A 12,628-nucleotide genomic window follows, 5' to 3' on the forward strand; every position below is an offset into this window, starting at 1 on the left:
AGCTTGACTGGATATCGAATCTTTATATCATGCTGGTTACGCCTGATTCGACGGTTTGTTTCTGTGATGATCCAGTAAGAATCTGGATGTTTGTCTGCAATGTCTATGTAACCCGCTTTCCACTCTGATGAGCCGTCCTCAGTGTACTAGATATGCTGCTGTGGAGCATAGCGTTCCTGTGGTGCACGCTGAGGTTTTAGATGGGCTGCTCTTCTGTCTGCGAGGTTGAGTTTTTGCTCTTCAGTGAGGTCAGTGGAGTGAAGTGGTTGACCAAGGCGAGTGTTTATGCGCCTGTTGAAAAATAACTCAGCTGGTGATGGTAGGTTTGCACTAATTGGGGTGTCGAGATAGGCCAGGATGGCTAGTGTGATTTCAGCATCAGTCTTGCACTTCTTCAGAATGTTACGCACAGTTTGGATTGCACGTTCAATCCTACCATTACTTTGGTGGTGGTAAGGACTTGAGGTGGTTTGGTGGATCTCAAACAGCTCACAAAACTTCTGGAACTGATCAGAACGAAAGCATGGACCATTGTCAGATATAATCCTCTCAACAAGACCGAATCGCCTAAAGTTGTCATTCAGACGGGCAGTTACAGCACTGGTGGTGCTGCTTCGTAGTGAGTCTATGATGAAAAATAATCAATGGACACAAGGATAGGCTGCCCTTGAAAGTCCATGAGGTCACAACCCAAAACCTCCATGGGCCTAGTTGTGGATATTTGCCTCTCTGGTGGGCGGGGTTTCTTTGCACTGTGCATTTGGCATTCACTACAACTATTGATAAGATCAGTGATGTCATCCTGCATTTTTGGCCAGTAAACTGTACGGCGGGCTCGCTGAAGCGTGGCAGATATGCCTTGATGACCATCATGTAAGCGCTGTAATGTGTCTGCTCTCATTGTTGAAGGGACAATTATTCGACTACCTTTCGTTATGAGGCCATCCATGAATGAGAGCTCATCCCGGAAACACCAGTAGCATTGTAATGTGTCTGGGAGGTCCTGCATACTTTCAGGCCAGCCGTTGCTGATCAGTTGGCCTAACAGGGAGAGCACAGGATCACACTTAGTTTCCTCCTGCAGGTTTGCCAGGCGGGTGTGCCTTATCTTGAGGACCTGAGCAATGCTGACATCTAAGTCTGGAATTGTCGGGTCTGAGCCAGGTTTGACCAGCCTGGATAATGTGTCAGCGAGAGGCACATGTTTTGCACCGACATACTTGACATGGACATCATAAGTGCGGAGTCTCAGAAGCATTCTCTGTAGACGTGGCGGAGCTAGGCTGATCGGCTTGCTGAAAATGGATTCTAGTGGTTTGTGATCAGTGTGGATGTCAACACGTCTTCCGAACACATACACATGCAGCTTCTCACATGCAAAAAGCACTGCCAAGAGTTCTCTGTCAATGTTTGAATACTCACACTCTGTTGCGGTCAGTGACTTGCTTAGGAACTTTACTGGGCGTCCATCTTGCAGGAGCACCGCACCAAGCCCTTTGAGTGATGCATCTGTCTCAATAACCACCCATTTGGCAGGATCAAAGTGTGTGAGCTTCATTGCTTGTGATATCCCTGCTTTGACACTCTCAAATTCAGTTTGCATTTCAGCAGTCCAAGTATATCGGACATCTTTTTTCAAGAGACCACGCATAATAACTGTCTTCTGGGCCAGATTTGGAATGAAGTTAGACATGAAATTGACTGTCCCCAGGAAGCTCTGCAGTTCCAGTTTGTTTTCTGGGGCGTTCAGCTGTAGAATGGCTTTCACCTTTTTGGGGCAAGGTTCTATGCCGTCTGGTGAGATGATTCTTCCGAAGTACTCAATTCGTGCTTTCTTCACCTGGCATTTATCTGGGTTGAACTTAATCCCAGCAGCTCTGGCTCGGCTCACTGTCTCAAGTAGATGAATGTCATGTCGCTCTTCCATTGAGCCCTGAATTTTGACATCGTCAGCGCAAGGAAAGGTACCTGGGACGCCAGAGAGAGCTTTGTCCATTTGGGCACAGAAGATTTCTGACGACACAGATAGGCCAAACGGTAAGCGAATGAAGCAATATTTTTTGAATGGGGTGTTGAAAGCTGTCAATGGCTGGCTCTCTGGGCTCAGCTTCTGTGTCCAGTAGCCACTCTTAGCATCAAGAGTTGAAAAATATTTTCCATTTTTGAATGTGTTTTGAGCATCTTCCCATGAAGCAGTGTAATGAATGTTACGCACTAAGCATTTGTTTAAATTCTTGGGATCGAGGCACACCCGTATATCACCATTTTTCTTGACGACTATCACCAGGTTGTGAACCCAGCTGGTCGTTTCTGGGCATGGACGGATGATTCCTTCAGCCTCCATGCGGTCCAATTCATCTTTGAGTTTGGGAAGTACACTCACAGGGACTGCGCGTGGGGGAAGTTGTACTGGTGTAGCGCCTTGTGTCAATTTCAACTCTGCTTCGCCCTCAAACAAACCGACAGTTCCATCAAACATTTCAGGAAATATGCGCTTCAGATCCTCTAGGGGATCACCCGTCTCTTTTCCCAGAGGTAAATGATGTTGCCATTTCTTTTGTAGGGACACATAGTCCACATCGGACTCCTCTGTGACATGTACAGCCTCAACATTGATATTTCTCTGAATACACACATTAGATATTTGGACAAGCTTAAACTGTTTGCAAAACTCTAGCCCAAGTATGAACTCTGTACCCACATTTGTAATGATGATTTCAACGGTGCGGGTGATGCCATTGCATGTGACTTTTGGTTTGATTTTGCCACAGACTGGTATGCTTACTCCGGTCACACTACGCAATCGGATGTTGGCCGGAAGTAAGGAGCACTCCATGATGTTCAGCTTAGGCAAGAATGAAGTTGGCATACATGTTGTCATTGCACCAGTGTCGACCTTTCCTTGCAGGCAATGGTCTTCTGTGGTGTGAAATGTGACATTGGCTATAACCTCACGTGCATTCATGTTCGCGGGCGTGACAGTATTTATGTCATATTGGTCACATCCATATTCATCTTCACTTGATCCAGTATCTGTCACATGAACTGCATTGGTTGTTTTAACAGATTTTTTGAGCCTACATACTTTTTCAAAGTGACCACGTCTCTTGCAGAAATTGCATTTAGCGTCTTGAGCTGGACATTTATCACGAGCATGAATTAGTCCACCACACCATCTACATGCCTTGCTCGAGTCAGCTGTTGCAGGCTTGTACTCACGTTTGGTATCCCGGGGATCAGTTGCTGAGAGCTTCGTTTTCGGTTTACCTCCCCGTTGCTGGGATCTGCGAGACGGATCGTGTGTGTACGTCGCATGCACTCGAGTCTCAGTGAAACGCTGCATCGTTACATCAACGGACTCATATCGCCGGAGCGCCTCTAAACACACTTTTACTGTGACCGTCTTATCCTTTGCCATTAGCTTGCGTTTGCATTCAACATTAGTGCAACCATGAATTAATTTGTCAACGATGAGAAAATCAGACCCCTCAGGGAAGTCAGCTTGTTTGTGAAGCTCAAGAATGCGACTGTAAAACGCTGTAGTGTTCTCACCAACATTCTGTTTGGCATTGTAAAAGTCCTCTCTGGCTTCGCGAAAGTGCGTTGAGTGCGTGAGGATGCCATCAAGGCATGTGAGCAGCTCATCAACTGTGGTTACTTTACAGCCAGTGTCTTCAGCTTGCTTGGCCTCAACAAGTCGTTCAACATATGCACCTGCCCATATGAACACATGATTTAGCTTAACTTCGTCATCTTCCTCATGGAGGGGGCCGTTAACAATTCGCAAAACCTCTTTGCGCCACAGGCGATATTGGTTATACACATCTCTGGAACTCCAGTCGACTTGTGTTTGAGGTTTGTAGTGCTGGGCGGCCATGGTTGACTTGCTTACGAATCTATAGGATATTCCTCTTCGAGACACTATAGAAAGTCTACATGCCCATAAATATCACGCACAAGTTTGTACTGTTATCTTCCGCGAACACAATAAGCACTGGCCGGATAACGCCGTAATGTTCAAGTTTCGGGGTCACCATGTTCAACATATGCTGCGTAGGCTGCCATCTTTATTGAATGAGAAATTCCAACAGCATTCTGGGTGTAATACGTAATGTAAGAAGATAACACAAGGTGGCAGGATAGGGTATTACTAACACAGGTCTCAGACCATTATCAACTATTACAACACTTCACACACACGTGCTTTTTAATCGCATAGACTACAACTACCAGGCTGGAATCAAAGCACATCGACTCCCCTCTCACACCCTAAACACACACTTCGAACAAACAAAAAGCGTCTCAGTCTCACGGTAGGCTATAGCAATAGGCAAAACTGTATCGGACAGGTGTAACGTTGGTAGGCTACTAAATCATCCATCGCAAAGAATGATTTTTGTTGCACGTGCAACAAATATGTGTAGGTACAGCCCTGCCCTGGATACATCTCTCAACGTGCGCTCTAAAACATTTGGTTTAAATGGAGATGTAGATCATCACGGGTGCGTTAATAAATCTACATTGCGGCGAGTTGACACAAATTATTCACTTTGACGAATTTATGTTTCAGTCCTAGTTACTTTACTTTGAGCCATGCTCTTCCTTACTTGAATCACCTTTGTAAATAGAGGATTGAAGTAGCCTAGTGGGTGTTTGGGAATGAACGTTGACTCAGATGCTTTTTGAGATTTTGAGCAGAAATGTCCCAGCCCGGTGTTTAGGATGCATCATAGTCAGGTTATCTTTCAGGTAGCCTATATATTTTCCATTAGAAAACCATCACGTTAGCGAACGTGTTGTGGCTAACTCACTTAGCTCCTGCTAGTAGCCTTGGTTATGGTCATAAGAGAATGGGATGACAGTCGAAAGATAGAATTAGTGCTGTTATCAATTTGCTTGGTAGCCTATAACCGCATTTATGGTTTTCTACAAATACATAATCAAATTGGCCTCCATCACTCAACCAATGCTAACGGTAACATTATTTTACCTACCTCCTAGGCTATAACTTACAAGATTAAGGTAGCCTACCTGCAATAAAAACCAAGCATGTCCGATAAACATTCTCAGATTTATTTCGGCTTCAAGAAGAAATGGGAATTACATTTAATGTGGAAATCATCCTACCCTTATTAGACGTTCTCTGCGGTAAACTACAGTGTTGTCCTTGTCTTTCCAACCCACTTAGATTAACTTCCAACAAAATTACGTCTCACTGCAACGATGCGCCATCTGGTGGACAAACGACTACGTAACGCCAATACTGGAAATGCTGCCAAATGATGATGAATATTTGGTTTTCCTTTAATCCTACTGAATTTGTAATTATGTATCAGCCGTTCTAATTGCCGATACCGATAGTATGTGCGTGCCTATGTGTGTGTGCGTGTGTATATGTGTGCACCACCATCTACAGGCCAATGAGTGTACAGTCACTAAATGTACACATAACTTAATTTTTTTAGACCCCCCATGGATGAAATTCTACAAAACTTGGCATACCCCCAGAGAATGTCAGGTTAATCATACACATAAAATTTGGTGCAGTTCTGAACATCTTAACTGAAGAGAGGGGCGATTAAAGCAGAATGATGTTGCATTTTCATTTTTTACCGGGGGGGTGCAAATCACAAATGAGTGATTATGGGCTAAGTTGATGTGGGCCCTTGAGACCAACATACCATGAAAATGTCTTCATCCTTGGTGCCACGATTCAGGTAGTTATTTAGGGAAAAAAATTAGTTTCACATATAAGACCCCTGAGGGTTCCCCATTCTGTATTAGTCCTCTGTCCAAAAAACAGCACACTGTAAAAAAATAATTCCGTCATTTTTAAGTATATATTTTTTGGGGCTTTTTATGCCTTTAATTCGATAGGACAGTGGAGCATGACAGGAAGCGAGTGGGAGACAGTTGGGGTGGGATCCGGAAAGTATCGAAGTATAGAACTCGGGTCGCCACGGCTGGGGCCACATGCCATCATTTTTACAGAAGAAAACTGGCAGCAGTAGTTACCAGAATAATTCCGTAAAAAATACCATAAAACTTCAAATAATAGCCGAGTCCCAAATAGACGCCTGTCTCTTTTAAATGCCTGGTGTGGCTACAGGTTTGGATTAAAGGCCGGTCTCCAATAGAGGCCTGGTCTGTTTTTTAGTTCCGGGTTGTATTTAATCTTATAAAACCTGTCAGAACGTCTGTTTAAAGCCCAATTCACACCAAAGATTCGCTATATACACGTTGCACTGTCAACTAAATGTGTACCAAAAAACAAAATTTCTGGCATTTCTATGCCTTGAACTACACTCTTGAAGTAGGTTCTGATGTCCTTGACCTTTCTTTTCTTGCCCGACATCCTTGAGACCATAGATATTAGAAAGCTAGATACCTCATTGGGCTCCAAAACGCACGTAAATAGCGCCTTCATCTTGGTGGAGGCCAATGGAGAAACGTGACTCTGACTGAAAGTCAGACAGGTGTCTCTGACTGCTGGTAAGTGTTGCCCATAGACAGTAAACGTGTTGCCCCCAGCAATATGGCGTTTACGTATACCACCTAATAGAACTCTAATTTCTAATATCTATGCTTGAGACAGCCAAGTGAAACTTCAAATGAACATACAGGGAGCTAAGCCAATCAAAAAACAGACCTGTCTCAAAGACGTATTTTTGGAGGCGGTACCGAAGTGGGAAATTATTTAACCCTTTGTGTACCGCATGAGGCTCTTTTTCCCCCGTTTCAACCTGAATATTGGTGGGGACATTTCAGTCGTCATTTGGTGTGGTGTGTCCTTAAGACCCCACCAAAATGCGCCCATGGTGCCAATACAGTTGTTTTCATTCACAAAATGTGCCCACTTACTAGACTTCTTTTGCTCCTGAAAGGCATATAGGAGAGGAGGAGCGAATAAAAAACAGGAAAATGTAAAGGGAAGAGTTGTAAAAATGGCTGTAAGAGAACAGAACTTCACAAAGCATAAAAGAGAATGTTTCTCTCCCGTGTTGAGAGATTGAATTACTTCATTAGCTTTTACTGCTGTTGATGGACCACATGGTAATACTATGGTCAAGCAGAATTGTAACTGCACTTCCAGGCACATACACACAGGTACACGCACACAAAAACGCACACACATACACAGGTACACACACACACAAAAACGAACACACACACACACACACACACAAACGTACACACACACACACACACACACACAAACGTACACACACAAACGTACACACACACACAGTCCCATAATTTAAAAAATCAGAAACATATCCTAACCCTTACAGTTGAGTGGAATAAGAAATAAGATATGCTATTAAAAAAGACAAGAGTTTAAAAAGACACTAAAATTCAGTAATAAACTCTGACAAAAAGCCAGCATATTGTTCAGGAGAGGGTGATTAATAAAGTCCAAGTAGGCAGTGGAGGCTGGGTGTAGGGTGAAGTCCAAGTAGGCAGTGGAGGCTGCTCTTACCCCCTCTTCAGCTTCTGTTCCTCTGCACATAGCCTACAGGACCTTACTTGATCTGCAGGACGTTCTCATATCTTACATCCAGCAGTGGTATCCTCACCTATGACAGCAGGGGCAGTGGTGTGGTCTACATGATACGCAGGACTACGCAGTATACCCACGTAAAAAGCATCACCATCTCAGTATACCACCATCTCAGTATACTACCATCTTAGTATACCCACTTAAAATAGGCAAGGATACATATTAACATTTGGGGTTGATCATAGTATGCCCACTACAGCTAACTAGACTACACCACTGAGCAGTGGTAAGAATTCTGTTGGAAGCAATAAAATGCAAACGCAAACCTCAGAATTAGAATTTCCAACAAATTAACAGCCTCAGACAAATTGTGTCTGAGCTGAGCAATCTGTCCATTTTCATCTTGGCGCCTATGTTACTGTACACACACACACACACACACACACACACACACACACACACACACACACACAGTTGTTTTAATAGGCCTTTGGTTGAGACAGGTAAAGAGGCTATTGCAGTAATCCAGGTGTGAAGGAAGAAAGGCATGTACAATGGTCTCTGTGTCTTTCTAAGTTAAAATAGATTTTGGAAGTGATGTGCATCTCAAAAAGAATATAGTGGAAAAGTCCATTGGCCTTCCCAGACTGGGAGATTAAATGTTTAGGAGATCATTGCCGTATTTTGACCAAATAAGCTGATTAGAATTCTTCTAAGGTCGACATGCCTGTATTATGAATTGTTAGGTACATGATTTTTTATTTCCATGAGCTGTAAATTGTAATCAAAATTAGAATAATCGAAATTAAATCAAAAATCTTGAAACAATTCACTTTATGTGTAATGAATCAATCTAGATTACATGAAAGTGTCACGTTTTGAAATACGTTTTATACAGAATGTTCCTGTATAAAACATCAAATCTGTGCTTTTACAGTTTTCCACAGCCACTGTGGTGCATTTCTCAGATTATAATTGAAAGCTTAAAAACTGCTTGTTAAAACTCATAACTTGTGCACATCATAAAAGCAATTTTTCTTTAAGAGAGACCATGTAGGCCATGTAGTGCTTTATAAGTCTTTAGAAGAACCTTGAAGTCTAAACATACTGGGAGCCAGTGCAGTGAGGCTAAAACTGGAGTGACATGATCACACCTCTGCGTATTAGTCATAAGCTTGACTGCTGAATTGTGAACAACCTGGAGTTGTTCAATAGACTTTCAATATGAGGGGTGATATGTAAATGTAAATCCGATTTCTAGGCCAAGTATACTTGCGTATACAAGGAGTTTGATCTCTGCATTTATCCTATCTGTGAATTAGTGAACACACAGAGCACACATTGAACACACACTAACCCAGAGCAGTGAGCTGCCTTGCTACAGCGGCGCTCGGGGAGCAGTAGACACTTAGTGCCAGTATTATCTTTCTTGGCAACAGAAAAGGAGATGAGAGCTGTAGTTCAAAACAACAAACTGCATCTCATGTAACACTGAGCTGAAATCACATGGGTTTTGTGTGCTGTTGTGCTTAATGCATAATCCCATGTGTGACATTTCATAGTTTTGACCCTTCAGTTTTGGACAACTATAAAAACTAAACCACAATTGAGTAGATGTGTCCAACTTTTTGCATGCTAGTGCATAGAAAGCAAAAAGTTGTATATGTTAGGTTTCTAAAAGCTGCCACCGTTTTTTCTCTTGTCCAACTTCAGTTAGACACCTGGAATGTGTGTAAGCTCATACTTTTGACCTTCGGTCAAATCCTGCAACATGAACATTGTAAGAAAAAAAAACATACAGGACTAGGTGTGCCCAAACCTTTGACTGTTTGGGTATATCTGTACTCCCATAGTACACTGAAAACTACAACTTCATCCATAAAGTAAAATGTAAAGTAAACCAATGTAACATGGAGTTGGAATAACAAGGCTATATATTTGTCCTCCCATTGTAGACTGGTACAGTGTCGTCTCAGTGGAGATTCCTGTAAGGAAATATCATCAGTTTTCCAGTCAGAAAACTCACTGCTGAGAGAGTTGGACCTGAGCCGTAATCCCCTGAAGGATTCTGGAGTGGAGCTGCTGTCTGCTGGACTGAAGCACACTAACTGCAGACTGGACACACTGAGGTTAGTCATGTGAAATCAGTTCTTCTGTGGTATGGTCAACTTAGACATGAGAAACATCATCCAGATTGTGAAAGTGATTGTTTCATTACTTATTTTTGTCATCTGAATTATAATGATATCTCACATCCAGTGATGTATTTATACTGTATTTCTGAAATACAGTGCATCAGACTGGAGACACTGAGGTTAGTCATGTGAACGTTCTCCCTTACCATTTCCTGTTAATGGTATAATACTCTGGGCCAGATGTTATGTGTAAGACGTAACATTTTTGCACCCATTTCAAGCGTATTTGATTCGCAATAGTCACATAAAAACATGGCGAGGTACAGTATGTACAAACAGGCCGTACTGAGGAAAAAGCGGAGACTGCCTGTCACGGAAGCTGAGAATGGCTGTTTGCGCGTTTCCGTGTCATGCATATGCATTCATATGAGGGTCAGGGGAAAGAAGGAGTATCACAAACTCAGGGGAGAAGTGCTAATAGCGACTGATTAGGTATTCCACCATATGTATAAAAAGAGTGCACGTCTGTTTTGCGGTGAAAAACTTGCGCCTGTTAAAAGCAGATGTAATCCATATACCCCACCAGGTACCCCGCGGTTAAATGCGTCAATTAGAGAAACTTTTAGAGACAGCTGAATCAGTATTCAGAGCATCTGTTTTCTTCATTGTACTATGTGAAAAAACCTTAACTTTTGTTTGCCTTTCTAATATTGTATTTTCACTTTCACAACATACCCTAAGTCTAGCAGATTGGGAAGTGTAGGCTATTAAGTCATAGCCCTAGTCTATGTGCACTAAATAGTTAAAGTATTTTTTTAAGTTGATTAGTAGAACTACTATACCTTCTCTGTATGTCACTGCTCATTGACATCTTAGTATCATGTAGCTATGATCGCTAAACTTTGATTCTTTTTTATTGGTTAACTCTATTCAGTGTCGCTTGTGGTTCAGTTGCGGGCACGCAATTAGCGTTGTAGGGGCGGGGGTGGGCGGTGATGAGCGCTGTTTATGTAATGAAGTGACAGCTCAGTAAATTCCACGCAATATGGCAAAGCACAGTGCTCGCTTCCTGCGCATAGAAAAACTGTATTAGCGCTTTCTTTGTACATTCTTTGTGTTTAAATGTGCATGTCCAGTGAAGTTCTCCTTGTGATTAGTTTCACATATAAGACCCCTGAGAGTTCCCCATTCTGTATTAGTACTCTGTCCAAAAAACAGCACAGCATGTCCACTCATTGCTAGAATGTAGGGCCATTTGGTATTGTCTATCGTATGGGATGGGAATTATAAGAGTTCCAACTATATTGTTATATTGTTATATGCACTGGCATAGGAACAAGCTAGACATTGGGGGGACCAAAATGACAATTGGGGTTGGGGGTTGATATATGCCATATCTTACAAAATCCACGTCTGATAATGGCTTCACAATTGATGTAAGTAGATGAAATTGCACCCAAATCCTCACAATGCATGTAACATAATGGACTCTATCTTGCACTGCAGCACAATTGACTTTGTATACTCGTGCTTTTGTCTTTCCTATTTTGCAGTCAGCATTGGTCACCTGAAAATTTAGTAGCCTAACATCTACATGCAATATCTTTACATCAATGCCTAATTACGACCTATTCATTTGGACAACTTTATACAGCCCTATAAAGGTTAAAGTTACCTTTAGTTTTGATATGCAAGAGGTTCAACCAGGCGCTCAGGTGAAGTTTATCAGGTCGTCAAGCGGTGCTCTTGGGGTAGGGAAAATCCAAGGAAGTGATAGCAGGTCCCAGGCACTCAAATGTAAAAAAGGAGAAGGAATTATTTAAAAAGCCTTTATTGCATCTGGCTTAAGTCATTTTAAAATACTGAGCCAGATGCAATAAAGGCTTTTTAAATAATTCCTTCTCCTTTTTTACATTTGAGTGCCTGGAACCTGCTATCATTACCTTTAGTTTTGTTCCAATTTACCGTTGTGTATGGCTTTAAACATTGTGTGCGCTTTGACATCAGCCTAAGCATTATTCCATCTGCGCTAAGTTTTAGACAAGCACCACAATTTTGTTTACCTTGTTGTAGCCCATCTGAGATAACTCCAAGCTTTGCTATGTTCCCTCCATCCTTTCATTGTTTTCAAAAACGTTTTATATCCATGATGGCCTTGAAGTGTTGAGTAAGTTAATTAGCTTAAATCAGCTTATTATGTGCTGTTAACCAGTAACCATAGATAGTAAAAGAAAGCAGCAAGTAGCCTTACAATTTCTGTAGTTGCTGCGTCCATTCATTGTTATTCTCTCTCCTGCTCAAACAAAAGTTGTGCATGCATTAAGTTGATAACGTGTTAACAAACTCTACTTTACAGAAAATATTGTAAATAGCCTACTGTCATGCAGTTAATGGGATACTGTGCAGAGTTGTAAAGTTAGGTCAACTTAGAAACTGTTTCTCGTTGTTGAGTTGCCTGATGGTAAGGTACAGCCTAGGTTACACCTGCAGGAGCGCTTGGCCGCCTGTGCTGTGCAACACACACTTCGCTCCTCTCATCTATACAACGTAGTTCCCCTTTCTGCAAACCATACATAATTACAAGGAAAAATATTACCACACGAGGAAAATCAGTGTGGTGTCCATTAAGATGGAAAAAAAAAGGTATAAATCTAGCGTACACATTTCCACGAATCACGGATGTGTTGATGACATAAATTAGGAAATATTAGAGGACTTAAGGAGATGTGATGTTGAACTGCATGCCGATGCCATTTAACCCAAATGCCCCAGCAGCAGCATGGGAGAGGAGAGCTTATCTGACAGAATATCTGCATTGTCTATAGTGAGGTAATGTTAGATTACATTGCAAAAATATCACCATGCATTCATAACCTTGTGATTCAGTGAGAGTGATCTCAAAACATCGGAAAGTATGTCTTTGGCACATTTCTGTATTACATTTTGTCAAGAGGAAAAATCAATAGCAAACTGTTCCCAACTGAACAGTGCG

General features: G+C 42.1%; 1 protein-coding gene across 1 annotated transcript in view; it reads left to right on the plus strand.

Moving 5' to 3' along the window:
* The window catches only part of LOC143108316 (NACHT, LRR and PYD domains-containing protein 12-like), a 46,475-nt gene that overhangs the window by 12,289 nt on the left and 21,558 nt on the right, over positions 1-12,628 (plus strand). The window contains exon 7 of the mRNA XM_076274132.1: positions 9,457-9,630. Within this exon, the coding sequence (XP_076130247.1) occupies positions 9,457-9,630 (174 nt within the window). The remainder of the gene's footprint in view (positions 1-9,456; positions 9,631-12,628) is intronic.

This window comes from Alosa pseudoharengus, unplaced genomic scaffold (genome assembly GCF_046254945.1).
Source record: "Alosa pseudoharengus isolate Yale_2024_CS ecotype anadromous, Long Island Sound unplaced genomic scaffold, YU_APseudo_1.1 YU_APseudo_1.1_scf_1, whole genome shotgun sequence".
Taxonomy (NCBI): Eukaryota; Metazoa; Chordata; class Actinopteri; order Clupeiformes; family Clupeidae; genus Alosa; species Alosa pseudoharengus.